The following is a 19,194-nucleotide window of genomic DNA, read 5'->3' as shown; positions in this document are numbered from 1 at the left end:
TACCCTGAGGCAGAACAGGCTCGGCTATTCAAATGGCAGCTCACAACAGGGGCATTTACACTGCCGGCAACATTTTCCGCCACACTTGGTTGAGAAAAAAAAAGCACACACAAACAAAATGTATATGGAGGCAAATAGCACCTGCTCACGTGCACTTTGAAGACATTTTTAATCACATTAACTGCATCTTACAGTATTTTGCTGATTCTTGCAAGGATTGTAAGTAAAGCCTCTGGCTGGTATGTAACAAGATAAATCTATGGTTTTTCTGTGAGTTTGAAATGGTCTTTTGTTCATTTTAAAAGCTCTTAACAAGCTGTTAGGCTGAGTTCCAGCAGAGGCAGCTTTAGTTGCTGTTAAGTACTAGAAAGCAAAAATGTATAGCAAGAAGTAGTTTATTTACTTTGTTTATTGTATCTTATTAAGTTACAATACAATATCATTTAGCAATAACATCTTAGTCAAGCAAATATAAACAAAAAATTATTTCTTTCTGCTCTGGAGCGAGCTATTTCACAATCTACTTCTTCAGCAGTCGCCCTCATTCAGTGTGCAGCAAAAATAATAGGAAGGAAAAAAAACTATACAGCAGTTTTGTGTCGTCATTGCAGCATTGGTGTCTTTTTATGTTGCAGCTTGTTTTTGGGGGTTACACTGTGTATGCAGACAGCTCTGGCAGATTAAGAAGTTGGCTTAAACAGCATTGCCGCAAAAACACTATAGACAGGAGCGCAAATGTCAAAGGATGTCATGAAATGAGATGGATGTGGTCCACCCAGATGTGCCACAGCAATAGGGCGTCAAGACAGGTGTGAGCATTAGTTGTCAAGTTAGCATCACATCTGTCCCATACCAACCAACAATGGGCAAGGTAGAGAGAATATTGTCATGGCCAGTCAGTGACATTATATAATACATTAGCCGTTTCTTAGGCTGACTAAGCATAGACAGCTTTGTTTTCTGCAACAGCATCAGGACCAGAATGACAATTAGCTTAGCAATGCTTTTAGTCACATTGAGATGCCCTCCAACAGCAATATGGATCTAACCAATCCAATTTGTGTTTCAAGGTAAATTAAATCCACTAAAAAGAATGAACAACCATTAGAGGTTATCTGCATTTTTTTTTTTGAAACAACATAGAACAAAACTACATAAACAAGCAATACAATACAATTAAAATGAGTTTAATTTAATGTTTTTGTCTCGTCCTTTTTTTTTCTCTCCACAGTGACTTGTCCCATGAATGAAGTGCTGACAGCATCCACAGGTGTCATCATGAGCCAGTCACCAGGAACCGGATTCCCTCATTTTGAGTCCTGCTCCTGGGTGGTCAAAGTAGACCCCGGCTACAATATCACCTTTACTATAGAACACTTCCAGACCATCCGTCAGTTTGATGAACTTGAGATCTTTGATGGTGAGTCTCTGTGAATGTACATGTATATACAGTGTTTCTGTGGTTACATACGTCACTGTCCATACAGTGTCTCATGGCTACTTTCCTGGCTAAATACTAATTGTCACAAATACTCCCAATTAAAGGCATAAATGAACCATACAGCTAAATGTACTGCCCCTAACAAAGCTCTCTGCTATTAACAGAGAATCACAGACAAGCTCACTTTTATGGAACATCTTTCTTTAGCGTTTGCATGTGATTACAGGCACAGTCAGCAACTCTGCCAGGCAACGCTGAGAAAATGGCGGGCATATATACTAGTGTTGCTGATTAGTGCTTTTTATCTTCTGCTGAGTGGAGGGGAACAGACATATGGTAACCTTGGGGCTGCCAAGCCAATTATAGGAAGAATTTATTTTTTTCCCCCCACAATTAGGAGCTGAACACATTTTCATTATATTGTATGTGTAGAAAAAAATCCTCAAAAGCCATAATTGAAGAATATTAGACTTAAATCAAAATTTAGCATTTGGTGTCGAGGTCAAGGCATTATTTTGAGGACCTAGTGCTAGTTTTCATTTGCTGAATAGCATTGGTGGTCTTATCCTTTTTTTAACAGTCATGAGACTTTTGGGTGATGGATTCTTCTTAAATTGTCTCTCTCTGTCTCTGTGTCCAGGCCCATCCAGACAGAGCCCTCTGCTGATCACCCTCAGTGGTAATTACTCCAACCCGCTGAGCATCACCAGCTCCAGTAACAAAGTTTACCTGCACTGGTCCTTCGATCACACTACCAGCCACAAAGGCTTCCGCATACGCTACTCAGGTGAGTAAAGAAAATACAATCCACTAGCCTAGAAAAAGTGTACCGTGTTTAGGATTGATTTACTAGAGAAATTGATGTTTGACTTTGTTACTTCTAGACTTTTGTTGTGCGTTCGATCTAATCAGAGTTGACAACAAGACCCACATTTGGGCATCAAACTGCAGCTAAACAGCTAGAAATATGACCCATCTCCATGACAACGTAACGGGGGCGGCAGGCATCTGCAGCATTCCTCACTGAGCAGCACAGGCATGGGAATTAGTAAATGTTGGTTCTTGTATTGCTTATTATTCCTCTGTTTTGTCCTGCTGCCATGAAGGATCTGTTGGTATACGACACCTGCATAACTTGCTGTGAATTATGACTGTGTAAATATTTAAAAGGCTCCCTCCATTCTGTATCAACACCACTCAGCCAGATTGACTAATCGTCTCTCTCCTCCTCTCAGTGGAGCTCTCCGTCTCCCCAACCGGATGTTCTGTCGTTTCTATGCCCTTTTTTTTCTGTTACCTCTTTTCTTTTTTTCTTTTTTTTCCCCCTTACCCATGATGAATTTTGCTCAGCGGGCTAAGTGACAGCGGGACTAAGTGATAGCTGAGAACCCACAAGTTGCCATGGTCAATATGGAGTTGCCTTGTGTAGTACCTTGGTGATGAGAAAGAAACAGATGGCGCGGGCAGATTCAGTGTATTCAGCTGTGTTCTCCATCAATCCATCTTTTCTCTCGATGGGTCGGTCTTCCATCACAGACTTGCAAACATCTCCTCCAGCCCATCCCCATCTTAGTTTTTGTCTCTTTCTCTCCATCCGTGGTGCGTTCCATCTTTTACCTCAATCAACTTACAATGGGCCTGACAGTTACTATCTTCTCTACTATCTCTTTCTGTGTTACGTCCCTCCCTTTGTCTGTGTCATCCTCTCTCTCTCTCTCTCTCCTTCCCTCCCTCTTCCTCCGCCTCCCTGTTATCTATTCCATTCCAGTCACCTGCCCATGTAGATGTGATTCCTCTGAGCTGCAGGGCTGATTGCAGCGAGACAAGCTGTGTAGTATAACAGCCAGAAGGGAGAGTAGGAGTGAGGAACACAGACAGAGGGACAAATGAGTGGGACACATATAGGATTGAAGAATTGAACTCAAGGGTGGATCAGCAGCTGCCACTCACAGTGAGTGACAGGAGAGGGCTTTGCCAAAGATCATACAGGTGCCCTTTCGATGTATGCAACATCACTCGCTGTAAACATTATATATGCATGTGTTCTATGTATCGCTTATATCGGACTCTAACTGTATACTACTTAGAAGTGTAAGTCTAACTTGGAGTGGATGTCAGTGTCAAATTCCGCATAAAATCTGTTTTATCTAACATCGTCTTTAGTGCCATAAAAAGGTCTGTCAGCTCACTTGAAAAGTCTCACATTATCTGTCCCACTGGAACAATTTGTAAGAGACTGCAACATCTCATAAATGCTGAATATGGAATGGCTTTAAGTTTTTATACTGTAGGTGAGTTTAATCTGATTGTCCACATGGTACTAAAAATTCCACTAACTTAAAAGAGAGGGCATTTTCATCGCCACATGTGAATGGTTTGAATGAAAAATTTGCATTTTTATACGAATGTAATGTGGTCATAGCGATTAAATGTAATGGACGATATGCTTTTTTTTTTTTGGCATCCATGGTCCACTTCTGTCTTAATCTCTCCCCACAATGCGCCCCATTTCTATGTCACATAGCAATGTACTGTTACCTCACAGTTTCTTAAGAGTTGTGTGTTATTTTATTTACCCTCTCATGCTCCAGATGGTGTGTGTTGATGTGATCTTATTGCAAGCTCTGCAAAAAACCATTGAGGCCTGAGATTCTTCCATTCTTTGGAAACGATGAACCTGTTGCTGCTACCATTTGGGATGATAAACGATTATTGCTGCCACCAATTTAGCCAACAAACACAAACATACTTTGTTCCTGTTATTATGCCCACTTTTATGATCCTCTTCTATGTGTGATGACAAACTCCAGATTCTCTTTTCAGAACATTAGTTTCCTTAATCAGTTTTCCTTGTCTATAGTCTGCAGTTTTTTTCCTTAAAGAGATCACATTGTAGTGCTTGTATTAATAAAGATCCTCCTTTACTATGCCAGGTGTAGGAGACAGCTGCAAAAGAGATCTGGGGCTCTGTGCTATTGAAGGCACATTAATCATTCACCTCCTCAATAACAACTTGCATCGTTATTGGGATTTTATGCCTGTTGCATTCAATTTTATTGGTTATGCATTTCTAGATATTTACCTATCTTTTTTCTTCTTTTTTTTTCACAGCGGCCTACTGCAGCCCACCAAACAACCCGGTAAATGGCACAGTGCACAGTCTGACAGGCACTAAGCTGGGCAGCACCCTGCGTTTCAGCTGTGACCAGGGCTTCCGGCTTATTGGCCAGAGCAGTGCCACATGCACCCGGACTGCACAGGGGATCCACCAATGGAATGCACCAGTACCACTTTGCCAAGGTGAGGGCTCGACCACGGCGGCAGGTGATGAAGTGAATTTGGAAATTGCTCAAAAGAAAAATGAGATTTTAGCACTCAGTAGCCTAACTGCCATGTTTAGCTGAAGAAGACATTTTGTAGCAAATGTATTTTGTAAGTTCAGTCATTCCTATTTAAGTGGGGTTTTTTTTAAACTATCACTGAGTGTATTTGCTTTGGTGTGATTTCAGCTGACAGTGTACCATCATCAGCATCCCCTCAGCCTTAGGCATGCTTCAAAGAAGCTCACTTCACCGTTCTTCAGAATCACTCTGAAGTTAACACTGCAAAAGATTAATGATAGTTTGTTTACCAAAGCTGCTCACAGTTATCTGCTTGTCAGTGCTTCTTTTTCTGGTAATGATCTGTGATGGATTCAACAACTGCAATTTCCTACTTTTAACAACTAGTATAAATAATGTCATAGCTATTGAGCGAAATGTATCTACTTCAATTGAAAAGTTATTTTAGATCTTCATTGATTTCCAGTGTCAATTAAATGAATTGTCCGTTAGTTTGTGTTCAAAATTGTGTTTTACATTCCGTCACAAATGCATGATATCTACTTCCACAGTCTAGTTCGCAGTCTTATTTACGGTGTCAGCTCAAGCGAGAAACCTGAGAGCAGCAGGGCATCCATTCAGTGTCTGGTCAAGTCTGCACCAGGTGTAATCTCTACATGAATTGCATGTGCTCTCTCTAGACTTGATTGTTTACTATTGTGAAGATGGCAGCCAGAGCTAATGTTTATTGCACATCAATGCTGACTCTGGGTGTGTTTGTAGAGGAAGCCCATTGTGAGCTAGGTACTTTGCATACAAATATGGTTATTAAAACACACTTTCTTACCTGCGCTTCCTTCTTCTTCCTTCTGCTTTACTCTTTCCATTTCAGTCATGTCCTGTGGAATGCCAGTGCCTCCTGTCAATGGAAGTATTGTGGGCCAAGAATTCTCTTTAGGAGCCAGGGCTACTTACCAGTGTAACCCTGGCTTTCGGCTTGCCGGACCTGTCACCACTTCAGTGATCTGTCAGGAATCTGGGAGGTGGAGCCCCATTGAGGCTCCTCCAAGATGCATTCGTGAGTTGTTGTGTTTTTTTTTTACTGTCAGTTTGTTTAGTATTGAATTAATAATGTTGGTTTAACCTCTGACCTTTCAGCGGTGACCTGCCCTGACATCGGACACTCTGCTGTGGAACATGGGAGATGGAGGCTAATCTATGGAACTCAAAACCAATATGATGCGATTATGATGCTCACATGTGACCCAGGATATTACTACAGGGGTCAAAGAGTCATTCGCTGCCAAGCCAATAGCACCTGGAACTATCCAGATCCACGGCCAGTCTGCGAGAGTAAGTCAAAACTACTATCCCACATTCTTGTTTTCCTGTTGTTACTTGAGTGAACAGCCTCATTTGCAGTAAACATTTTTTTTAAACTCCACCAGAAAAAAAGTAATTTGTCAGGCATGAAAAATAATTGCATCCAAATGTATTTTTTTCCCTCTGTGATATTAAGACAAGAACATAAATTAACAGTAACTTAACGCATTTTCTAACCAAAACAAATGAATGAAAACCAGCTAAAGGTTTTCCAAAACAAAAGAAATGAGCATTGCTGACTATATTTCAATCATATTGGATTGTAACATAATTTTTGTCATTTCAGTCATCACCTGCGGGGACCTTGGGACTCCACCAAATGGCAACAAGATTGGAACACTCACTGTGTATGGAGCCACAGCCATTTTCTCCTGCAACACAGGATATACATTGGTGGGCTCTCGGGTGCGAGAGTGTATGTCAAATGGGCTTTGGAGTGGAACACAGGTCCAGTGTCTAGGTAAGATATCCATCACCAAAAAGTGATGCTAACATTGTGTAAAATGTTGCACTTTGGAACTAAACCGATTAGAAACATCAGTGAAAAACCCTTCATGCTATTTAAAGGATTAAAAAGGCTGACCTTGACTCTTTTCTTCTTCACTCTTCCGTAGCTGGCCATTGTGGTACTCCTGAGCCCATAGTGAATGGACAGATCATTGGGGAGAACTATAACTATCGAGGTAGTGTTGTGTACCAGTGTAACCCAGGATTTCGGCTCATCGGGGTATCAGTGAGGATCTGTGAACAGGATCACCGTTGGTCAGGACGTACTCCTGTTTGTGTCCGTAAGTACCCAGACCTAAATCATCTGGTATTAGTAAAGCTATGGCTTGTATAGTTGATAGTTAAGACTAAAATGCTCAAATGAACAACAAGGGCTTAAGATTTACTTTTTTCTAATAGGAACACTGGTAAGCTAGAAAACTAACTAGAAGACAAAGTAGTCCTACCAGTTTATTAGTGTTGCTACTTCCTGATTTTTAATAAGTGCAGACATATTACCTAGAGATTCTCTGATCAGGCCAGTTTAGGGCTGATACCAACCACCAATTTAGTGTCATTAGACTTGAGCGAACTGATACTGATCACCAATTAATTCCTGTTAATGCATATTTTTATAGAAAGCTCCTGCATAAGCTTCTTCATAAAATACCCTGTAAAGCCATCTTTGCCTCATGTCTAAGATTTACCATGCTTTAGAAGATGTGGTCATTACTCCAAAATAATTCACTGTATTCAATAATACAAATCATTTCACAAGATGATGTTACTAGTGGCATGTGATGAAAAGGGAGAAATGCAGCCAGTGCAGCTGATGTGGGGCATGGTTGGTTCAATACTCTAGATTCAGTACATTACTGTTTGCTAATCCAGACCTTGTTTATTCATGAGTTTGATATTAAACATTTCAGAAATTCCTTAAACTGCTCTACAAATGTGTGACCATGATTATTCTTTTCCTTTCTCAGCCATCACATGTGGCCACCCTGGCAATCCTACCTTTGGCATGACCCAAGGAACCCAGTTCAACTTAAATGATGCTGTGCGCTTTGTCTGCAATACCGGATATGTTCTACAGGGGGCTGTGAAATCTACCTGCCAGGCCAACGGGCAGTGGAGTAATGCTCTCCCAAAGTGTAAAAGTAAGTTTCAAGTAAATGCCCAACGTATTAGTAAATGCATGTGCATTATGATTTCCACAGAACCAGAGAGGGAGTCACGGTGGACTACAGATGAATGGGAGGATACTGTAATTGCAAAGAACCAGCACTGATGCAAGACATGTGCTTCATCCTGTCTGTCATTGCATCCAGTAGGCACTGAGACACAAATATTTTAAATAATTGATTTTAGGCAACAAAACAGATTCATTAAGAGTGGTGATCAATAATTTGACGGCACAATTATGAATATGAGAGAACAATTAATCAAAATGTCCTCTGAGACTTCGATGATTTGAAAGTTTACTGCACATTTATCTATCCATTCCAATATGAGAACAATATATAAATGGATGTATGATCATAGCACTGCTACATTATCTATTTATAGATGTAGCAGAGCAACTCCCATTGTTATTTACATGTATTATGCTGTGTGAATAAATTGAGAGCTAAATAAGCCACACACACCAGCTTTGTGCATACCTAATGCACAGAGTGAGGACATTGTCAAACAAAGTGTGCCAGTTTCCACATACTTGCCTGTGGGGGAACGGTTCTCTTTTTGTATTTTCATCCATTTGTGTGAGAAGGTATTAAATTACCTATTGTAGTGCGCAAGGTCATATCTTCTGTGACCACCAATGACCTCAATCACAGAGACAGCGGCGATGAAGCGCAGTGACACCCGTAGGGAGAAAGAGTTTAAACGGCACATATTAGGGGAAATTGAAATGAAAATCCAACGAGAAGCCTGGATTATTTAATTACCATGCTCAACCACATGGTCCGTGGAGGTTCCGGATAATATTTACATATGATGTTATTTCCTCTCAGCCAAGTTACCTCTGTTACACCCTAAGGTTCACCTGTCTGTCAGGGAAACAGGCGTGCTTAATAACCATGCATAGACAGCCCAGAACAATCACAGGATCCTTGAGCTTGTATAAGAGACAGCAGCCTTTTGGGACCTGTATCCAGGTTTTTGTTGAGAATAAGAAGTACCCTGTTCTGCTTTGAATGTGCAAGGCAAGGACTTTTAATTTGGCAATGTTTTGCAGACAAGCAATGTATCTCGGCACCCACATCTGTCTCTTAAGTCCCCGCTAACCGAGGGCTTTCTGACAGGCACAGAAAAGGGCCGCTCGTGAGGTCGGGCCCTGAATGTAACAAGGCAGTGACAGAACCAGTGATGGATTGACTCATGAGTTTGTTTTATATATGAAGAGAAAGGAATTGGCCCTTTTTTAAGACATTTATGAAGGGATGAGGAGGCTACAAGTCTAAGATGAATCTTTCTTTAGTTGTTAAAAAAAAGGGAGAAGTACATTTGGCTGCTGTATACATAAGCAGGCGAGATATTTCTCCCAGACATACGCTTTAAATCTCTCCGCTCTAGTAGTGACATCATATTAGCATTGGCCTTGTTTCCGTGCAGATGCTGACTCTGAGATGCATTTTGGTGTGTGTGCATGCATGCGTGTGCGTGCGTATGTATGTGTGGGTGGGTGGGTGCATGTGGGCGTCTGTTTTGATGGCACATTATCCTCACTGACGATGTGGAGACATAAGTAGCTTAGAGGTGTTTTTTTCAATCAGATTTATCACCTTAATTACAGCTTTCCAGACGTTTTTTGGTCTGCCGTGCCCTTCCTCCCTGAGCGGAAAACTATAAGTGCTGCAATGACATCCGCTGCATCCATCTCACCCCAGCCTTAGCTAAGGCAAGACATCAGCTTTTCTTTTATAGCAGTGGGTAGATGGAAAGGCAGGAAAAGAGGGCAGGGCGGGGCAGGAGTCAGTCAGACAAAGGTAATGATTTCCATGGTCCAGATTTTAACTACAAGAGTCTGTAGGCTCCATCAATAATGCAGGGAGCAGGAGTGCACCACCAGCCTAGCCCAGTCTCCCATCCCTCTCTAATCACCACCAATTTGAGTCCACAGCAACAGAGCCACACCACCACCCTTTTTGGATGACTCGCGTGTGTGTTTATTTGTCTTTCAACGATAAAAGGCAAGGGGACGCCGGACAGAGAAAAACACACTTTGACACGCCATTTACAGGGCCGTTACTTGGCAGGAGGCCAAGAGGAGGAGAGGGTGGCCGGGGTCCCTACTTCTGAGTGAAACAGAGATGAATTACCCCAGCCCTTCTACCCCCTTTCACTTATATTCTTCTTTTCCTTTCATCCTTTTAGCTTCCTCTCTCTCGCTGCCCAGTGGGCCACACAAAACATTTACCAGGAGGTCAGTCGTTTCAGATGACTATTGGACCGCTTTTGTGCCTGTTCCCCAAGAACATTTATTCAAAGCTGAATTCCAAGCTTGGAAAGTTGCGTGCTGAAGCACCTCCACGGCTTCAAATACTCTTTGTAGTGTTAGTATGCAAGTTGTAAATGATGGCACTGCGGGTCAGCACTCTACAAGAAGGAATCCATTATAATATGTATTTTGGGATGATTTAGCTGCTCTGGCCAGCTTGGGAGCATGGAATTTAGCAAATTTTTAGATACATTAGCATACAATGGGTTCATATTGGCTGTGGCAGAGGTACAATCGTGGGGGCGAGACTGGCAAGGAAAACTGGGCATAATGGCTGTGTGGGCACTCCTAGACAGTGTTATAGAAGCCATTAGAGTTTTGGCATTATAGTACACATTTAGTTGTAGTTCACATTATAGACTAGACGGCAACTGTTACTCAGTGTACTCTGACTTTGTTGAGGCAATGTAAGGCTTTGGTTCATGCCTTGTATGAGACACTCAAGATGGATTGGTGTTGGTAGCAATCATAGCCTGACATTCTGTCATGAATTTTAATATATTCTGCACCATCAGGGCCTCTTCTTCTCTAACTCTGTACCACACCCCCCTCGCTGTCCCTCGCTCCTCACTCCATCCTTCATTCTCCCCTTCCCTAACTCTCTCCATCTGGTGCTAAACTGACATGGTGCCTCTTCTCCTGTGAGCTCTCCATCCATCACCATCTCTGCACCACGGCGGCCAGCAGGAGACTGGCTCTAATGAAGCAAATGTTTATTTCCGGAGTCTGCCTCCTACTTCATTTGGATTGGGGCGGATGGATGGATGAGGCTAGAAAAGGACTGGACAGATACCGTGGAGTGAAATCAAGGGAATGTTTGTAGAAAGATTGTTTAATATTCCTTGTATGGGTGTCACAGTCATAAACACAGCACATTGTCATAATCAGACAACAATCTCTAACAAGCTCCCTTCTTTCCAGCCTTATTGTCAAAGAAAGATGGAAAAATGTCAATACACTTTTATTTTCTGTTAACACAGCTCACAAATTGTCTAAAAGTGACACACCTGCATTTATGCAGTGTAAACAGAAAGCCATCATCATCAGATTAAGCATCCTGCTAATTAACCTGAAATGCTTACTAAATAGTTTCTTTTTCTCTCTGTCTCTTTCATTCTCTCCCCCACCATGTCCTGGATCCCAATTCTCCAGTTGTAAATTGCACAGAGTCAGGCCATGTAGAGAACAGCATCAAGCAGGTGCTGCCCAGCGGGCCACATCGATACAGCTTCCAGACCACTGTGTCATACCGCTGTAACCCTGGCTACTACCTGCTGGGCACCAGCTCCATCTCCTGTCAGGGGGACGGTACCTGGGACCGCTCCCTGCCCAAGTGCCTGTGTGAGTACCACAGGGGTCGGTTGTAAGTGGCACTGCATGAATGTAACTTTTATTAAAACTGGAAGAGAGGACATTTTATATAATAATGTGGTTTGTAAAGCCCCTCCACACACTCCCCAGTAACCACCTGCAAAAAAGTCAATATTTAATGATGATCCTCCTGCAATAGAAATCTTTTGTTGTTGGCATTTAAGTTAAATGTCATTTGTTGTGCCAAAATTGAGACAGGAAGACCACAAAACAATGTTACCTTACTGTGTAATGACAGTTAAAGCTGCGATCATGATAAATGTAACCTAATAGCAGTGATATTTAATGTTCTTTTGACTCAATAGTGGGTTTTTAATAATCTTAAGTATTTAATATTTCAATTCTATGATTAATTGATTATTTTTTTATTTAGTCTGTTTGCTTCCATTCATAAAAAAAAAACAACGTATTCTTATTTTTTTATTCTAAACAGTCTAAATTGGTTGGTTTGTTCTTTGGTATAACCTTGTATGATATTGAGAAATCTAGTAATAGGAGGAAATATATCCAATATCTGGTATATTTATTTATTCTTCCCCATTTGCTTATAACATTCACTTGTTCATTGGTCTCTTTCTCTCACCTTTCTACTCTGACTGGACAGTGGTGCTGTGTGACCGCCCCAGCATGCCACCCTATGCCCAGATCTCGGGCGACCGTCGGACAGTAGGCTCAGTCATCCGCTACAGCTGCATCGGCCAGCGTAGCATCATCGGCAACACGACGCGCATGTGCCAGCTGGATGGCCAGTGGAGCGGCTCGCCACCACACTGCTCCGGTACGGAAAACTACACCCAGATTGACCATGATGGTTCAGACGATGATGAAACTGAAAATAATCCTGCTTTGTGAAACAGCGTTTAACTTGATCTATAAAATGAACTAAAAAAAAAAGGAAAAAAAATCAAAAAGATTGGAACCAGACCCAGCAGCATTCCATCATATTTGGATTAATGTGCTGTCATAGCCCGTTTTATCATCCTCTTCCCTCTTTCTTCCTCGAATACTTGATTAATTCAGATGTAATATCACCATCCAGTTGCACTGATGCCCTCGTAACACCAGGCCAACAAATAAAGAGTTTTGGCGGCAGCTGTTAGCAAGTAATGAGTGAAGTAGGTGGACCAAAGATGGTCCTGCCTGTCTGCTCTGCTCGCCTCAAGGGCAAAGAGTGTCCTCCATAAAACTGCTTTAATCTGTTCATATTAGACTGAGGAACAGGGACGCCCACACCTCAGCTGGGTTATGGACCGCTATAAAGACATCAGCCCCCATACTCTCTCTGCCCTTACAGCGTTTCGCTCCAGGGCTCCTAGTATATTCACACATGTGAAAGACCACGGGGGTGTCCACACATGCTAATGCAAATCCACAAATACCTACACATTCACAAAGGCGTGACAGAAATGCACACAAACAAAGCCCATGACAGAGATGCACAAACTGTCGCACACACCTATAAGCCAGCTGACAATAAAATAGCTAGCTGACAGTTTAATGTCACTTTTCACAGCATTCATATATATCTCAGGGATTGCTAGTGTTCTCTCAACAGGCAATAAACATAACCTTTTTATAAAGATTTGCCCGACTTTCTTAGACATGCACTATTAAAGTGATGTTGACCGGGACCTTATAAAAGGAGGAGCGAGAGGCAGTACACATTACAAAATGGTTTTTGATTGTTTGAAATGGAGGATGTGAAATTATGAAGCAAGACACAATATATGTCAAATCAGTGGAATGAGAAATTATATGGTATTGCACATTTTCCGCATATTGGAAGGCTCCTGTTCTAATCATTATTGTGTTTTAATATGAAAAAATCACTCATATAGACAGTACATTTCAAATGTATGTTCACCATATGAGTTCTAGTCTCAATTATAAAAAAGTACAAGCTATATTTCTTACTACTTTTCTTTTTTTCATCCTTCCAGGAGAATCTGCCGGGCTGTGTGGAGACCCAGGTGTTCCTGTGCACGGTATCCGTCTGGGGGAAGAGTTTACAGTGAGCAGTGTTGTTCGCTTCAGCTGTGAGCCAGGCTACATGCTGAAAGGTTCACCAGAGAGAACCTGCCTAGCCAATGGGACCTGGCTGGGTACTCAACCTGAGTGTCATGGTAAGGAATGCATACATTATTTACAGTGTACGTTTTTTTTTCTTTCTTCTCTGGAAAACATGAACTTTAACATGATTCTTGATTGCAGTGTAAAGCATTTGCAGGTAAGTTTGTGCCTAAGTGATAGAAAGGAGGCGTGTGCCAATTACCAGACTTTGGTTTCAGGAGGAGAATTGTGTTCCCTTCCCTTCACCCTCACAGAGATACTGGGTTGGTCATGGGAGGTCAGCTGTCAATCTCTGTGTGTTTTGTGTACTTGGACAAAAGTAGCTGATCCTGTGGCTTTAGCTGTAGGATTGTGTGGTACCGAGATCATTACTCCTGACCATCTGGTCCTTGTATGACCCAATTTAGAGCTGTGTACACTTACTTTGTGATAAGTCAAGTAAGTTCACAGTGAATGCTGGACTCCACAAAGCCTGTGCATTATGACTGATTCTGTTCAGAATCTCAAGGTTTCTGCCCAAAGTTAAGGAGTTTAAGAATGTTGGGGTCTTGTGAGGTGAGGATAAGATAAGATCAATAGGAGGATTAGGGTGATATCCACCGATTCATGGTGAAGAGGTAGCTGAACACTGAGGTGTGGCTCTCAATTTAGCAGTCAACTTACATTCAAAGTCTCACCCACTGTATGGCTTTGAGCTTTTGGTAGTTACCATATGAATAAAGGTCCTTAGGGACAGGGTGAAGAGTGTAGATATCAAGAAATAGCTTGGTTTTAAAAGCAGTTCCTTTACATGGAAAGCAGCCAGTTGAGGTTGTTCAGGAATCTGATCAGGATGCCTTCCTCTAAGCACTGTGGAGGTATTCTGGACACGTCCAACTGGAGACCCCGGAGTCAACCCACAAGGCAATAGAGGGATTACATATCCCATCTGGCCTGGAAATGCCTTGGGATTCCTTATGAGGAGCCAAGGAAAATCATGTGTGGGCTACTGTTTTAATTGCCACCATTGCAATGTAAACCTTGACAAGTGTTGTGAAATGAATGAACGGATGGACTTCTTGGGGAATAAAAAGAGCAATAATGAATGAACACATTATCTAACAGACCAGTTGGGGAGTTGAAGTAGAAAATGATGCTCACTGAACTTCTAATGCACTGAAGACATTTACCATTCAGTAACTTGTTTCTGTCTAGCAATCTTGAAGCATTTTGTTTAAATATTCCTACCGCATTTGCAGTTTTGCAAACACTTTCAGGCATTGATTTTTATTATAGTTTCAGATTTTCAGAAACCCAGATAATATTCTCAATTGGAGTTAACCATGAACATGAGAAATGTTATAAAAATGTGGTTACTTTGCTAATAAATATTTATATTTTACCATCCCTACATTTTGTAGCTAGCTGATGTCAGACAAATGTTATCACTGAACTGCACATTTTAAGCCCTCCTTCACTTGCAACTTGTGGCTAGTGCTGCATGTTCCAATCTCTTCCAATTTTTGCCCTTGTGCAACATTGAACCCATTCTGCAGGCACCACCTGAAAAAGAAAATGTCCTAATGTGTACTACTGTATATGTGCAAAGACACAAGCAATCAATCTTGGTCATGTGGCCCCTAGCTATCCATTATTATTGCTGAAACAAAGACATTACAAATGCTGAAGGAACTATTGTGCAAACCTTCTTTTTTCTATTGTGGAACATCTTGTGTGCAGCAGAAAAGTCAAATAGATGTCAAGGATGATCTCAAGTTTGAGTTGTTTGAATTAAGCATGACGTACATCGTTAGTAAATCAATTACCATCAGTAGTTTGTATGCTTTAACTCTGTTGGGTTTTGTATGAACTTTATAATTGTTAACATTGTGTTCTTTTTCATTTGCCTAACTTGCGTTTTATTTATAGTACATGTTAAGCTGGTGGGTGTTTCCTAGCAACAATAAGTGATAAAACCCATCTATCTTCTGCTCAGTCTTTTTTTTTTTAATTGTTTGTTTTGTTTATTTGTTTGTTTGTTTTATCCATTGTAAAGCGTCCTTGGGTTTGTGAAAGGCGCTATATAAATCACACCTATTATTATTATTATTATTATTATTAGTATTATTATTATTATTATTATTATTATTGTTATTATTATTATTATTATTATTATTATTATTATTATTATTATCCAAAAACTTTGAGTTGGCAAGTTTTACTATCCTCAGTTATATAATATTTATTTTTTCCTTTCTCTTTTCTTACTCTCCATCATCACATGGCCCTTTTCCTTCTCTCAACAGTGTGTACAGTGTGTTTATTTCCAGAAACTTCATCCTGTCTACCAGGCTGTTTTCACTTGTGCTCTTAACACCCCCATGAGCACACACACACACACACACACACACACACACATACATACATACATACATACATACATCCCTCTCTCCACACCACCACCTCTCTCCCTTGCCTCACTCTGTCTCGTTCCCTTTCTGGTGTGTGGTATGCCCACTAGCTGAGGTTGTCCACCTGTTCTCAGTTGGCACAGACTTCAAGGGCCAGGCCACATCTGGTCATTACAGGAGGGTGATGCCCACAGGGCTCTGAGGGCCCGGGGCAAGCTGGAGACTGTAATGAACAGAACCATCGCTGGCGGCCGGACAGACACCAAGGGATTTTCTGAGCAAAGGATATGCCCATCAAAGCGGACTTACTTATGAAGTAGGACACAGGGGAAGATGAAGAGGATGGTGGTAGGGTTGGATGGATGAAAATAAAAAGCGGAGGAAGGGAAAACAAACTGGGTGGAAATATAAAGGAATTTAGTTTTTTTTTTAAACCTAAATTTTTTGAGCACCTTGGTAGCTGAGTGGTTACGGCGCATGCTACGTAAAAGCAGCGTCCCTGGTTCGATTCCGAAAAAACATACATTTGTGTAATTTCTAGATAAATTCTACATATAGGGACATTTTAGAAGTATAAAAGTGGTCTTAGTCTTATAAAGAAAAGATCTTCATGATTCCCTAAAAGTTCTCCATGAAAGAGTTTTGTTGTTTAGTTTCTAGTGATCACTGACTTGAAGTTATACAGTAGTTTACTCAATTTTATTTACTACTACATTGTACAAAAATATAAATAGAATATAAATAGAAAAATAGAAGTTGTAGGCACTTGGGTTGGTGGGCAGGGTAAATGGATAAGTTGATAGAAAAAAGGAGTAAAATGAGGGGGAGAGTAAGGTTTTCATCCATAATTCAGACTTTCATCTCTGATCTCTCCAAAAGGGCTCCGATGATGCAAAGTCTTCAAGGGTTCTGTTTCCAGTACCCTTGAAGACTCACCTCAAACATCTACTTTCCTCCTCTATTTCACACCTCTTTCCCCTCTGGTCACTTAGGACTTAGTCTGTAAATGAACATTACCTAATCTTTTCTGCTGCTGTCTCTTTTTCTCTCTTCTTTCAGTGATATCCTGTGGAAACCCGGGAACTCCACGGAATGCCCAGATCCTGATCCATGATGGCCTGACATTTTCCAGATCCATTACTTACTCTTGCAGGGAGGGCTACTACTCTACTGGCCTGCTTACCCGACACTGTACTGTGAACGGGACCTGGACCGGCAACATGCCCGAGTGCTCTGGTAATTAACAGCTCTTATAGAGAAAGAGCTTTAGTGAATCTATATGTAGTTTCGTTTACATTTAAATGGAAATTCATGCTCAGTTGAGGATGATTTCCCTTTTTTTGGCTTTTACACATTTCTGAGTTGTCTACCTGCTGGCCTCTCAACTTTATGTGTACTGCAGTAGTATTTTACAGTCTACTTTGCAGTTTGGTGAACAGCTCTGACACCAGCAGAATACATATGCCGGCCTTTTTAGAGAATGGTAACACAGATTAAATAGGAAATAATCTGTCATATTAACCGCATATCAGAGCAGATATTTTTGTATGACACAGGTCTGACTAATAGCCCTTTATCATCATGTCTCACAAAGGCAGTAGCTGTACAAAGACCCTGGAAAATAGAGGTCACTTAGAGATCACGTTTCTTCTGAATGGAAAGGATAAAACTTAAGCAGCACCATTATGGAATTCAGAACTGGGTAATCCATATGAGAGAAAGGATACACGTGGTCGCACTTTGATAGAACACCCTCAACAATGCAAGGGGCTGTGAATACAAACACTTCAAGATGAATGATTTCTATATTACTGGGTGAAAAAAAGGAATACTGAATGAGTTAGAGAAAACGTATCACGCTGATAGAGCCAAATAAAAGAACACAGTGACGACCATGATGCCACTGCACATATGTCTGCCACTGCAATTCCCTTTTGAAAGAGCTGTGGAGGAGGACAAAGCTCTCGTAGAGTGGGCATAATGCCTGGCAGGGGGTCTATCCCCGCTGTGACATATAGTATACCTGTGTGATAGCTTCACACAGCCAGTGGGACAAGCACTGTTTTGTCAGACGCTACCCCTGAGAATGTTCTCTATAATGCACACTGTGTGTTGTGCACTTCCATTGTCTATAGGCTACTGCTGGAATTTTATGAGTGAAAATCAAGTTTTTTCTTTAAAAATACACTGAACAGAGGACACATGTTTGATGCTAAAAATCCGGGGTTCCCCATTTTTTTTCCTAAGGTTACATTGTTCTGTTGTCTTACATCTTTTGTCTTATTTGCATATTTGGTATTGAGATAATCCAAACGTAACAAAAGTAATCAAGATACTTGGGTTAGGTTTCTGACTACATTTCTTAGCAGATGTTTTGTACAGATAATTAGTAATTGTATTGGAATCTTTTAATCCTCCTAGCACTAGCGATCATCTGAGAATATTTTTATGCAAAAGGAGATATTATCTCACTGTATCACCTCCTTATAGATATTCTTACAGGGCTAGACAGACATTGTGGCTCCAGGCGCCACACTCTTACCAGCCCAATGGAAATGTATGTTTGTGCTCAGTCAAGAGGCGACACTACACCTCCAAGAGGCCCAGTTTCCTTACCCCACTGGGAATTTTGCTGGCATGTTAGTCATATGCACTTAATAATACCTTTTTGTCCCAAGGCAACTTAATGCAAGTTGTCCTTCTGTACCCTGGATTTTCTGTCTGAGACATTTACAACAGGGCTGAGCTATGATGCTGCTGAGTCACACAGTGGAATTATCACTGTTGTTACTCAGTCGCAATGTTTTCCCTGCAGGATGTAAAAGTATAATCAAGGAGAAATGTGGCTCATTTTGGACTTTTAGGATGCAGCAGTCTCTGCATCCTAAAATCTCATAACTACACAATCAGATTACAGGACAGACTTTCACAGAGTAGTCTAATGTCATTTTGTGGATGACTGTGATTAAAGAGTCTGTCAGATGAATGGTGAGTAATATTTTTATGTGCATACGGTAAAAATATAACAGTGATTGTTCATGAATGAATTAATGCTAATTACCTGTGAAGACGCATAAAGTGCGTTGCTTTTTCAATTGTCAAGTCTGGATTGTGAGTTGAACTGCTTGGGTCGGGTGCACATAACAGTTCATTAATTCTGAGGACCCATCCTTAGCGCCTTGTTTGTTTACTTGCTTCTATTTCATCCTAAGTGTGTGTCATATTGATTTC

The 19,194-nt window shown here is 41.1% G+C and overlaps 1 protein-coding gene across 1 annotated transcript in view; it reads left to right on the top strand.

Annotated features, from left to right (window-relative positions):
• Positions 1-19,194, top strand: part of csmd2 (CUB and Sushi multiple domains 2) — a 240,549-nt gene that overhangs the window by 210,146 nt on the left and 11,209 nt on the right. The window contains exons 48-59 of the mRNA XM_062436522.1: positions 1,232-1,420; positions 2,082-2,228; positions 4,553-4,741; positions 5,654-5,839; positions 5,920-6,114; positions 6,431-6,604; positions 6,759-6,932; positions 7,617-7,790; positions 11,285-11,473; positions 12,108-12,281; positions 13,444-13,626; positions 17,023-17,199. Of these exons, the coding sequence (XP_062292506.1) occupies positions 1,232-1,420; positions 2,082-2,228; positions 4,553-4,741; positions 5,654-5,839; positions 5,920-6,114; positions 6,431-6,604; positions 6,759-6,932; positions 7,617-7,790; positions 11,285-11,473; positions 12,108-12,281; positions 13,444-13,626; positions 17,023-17,199 (2,151 nt within the window). The remainder of the gene's footprint in view (positions 1-1,231; positions 1,421-2,081; positions 2,229-4,552; positions 4,742-5,653; positions 5,840-5,919; positions 6,115-6,430; positions 6,605-6,758; positions 6,933-7,616; positions 7,791-11,284; positions 11,474-12,107; positions 12,282-13,443; positions 13,627-17,022; positions 17,200-19,194) is intronic.

Source organism: Scomber scombrus, chromosome 16 (genome assembly GCF_963691925.1).
Source record: "Scomber scombrus chromosome 16, fScoSco1.1, whole genome shotgun sequence".
In the NCBI taxonomy this organism is placed as follows: Eukaryota; Metazoa; Chordata; class Actinopteri; order Scombriformes; family Scombridae; genus Scomber; species Scomber scombrus.
This window is presented reverse-complemented; position numbering and strand designations above follow the sequence as displayed.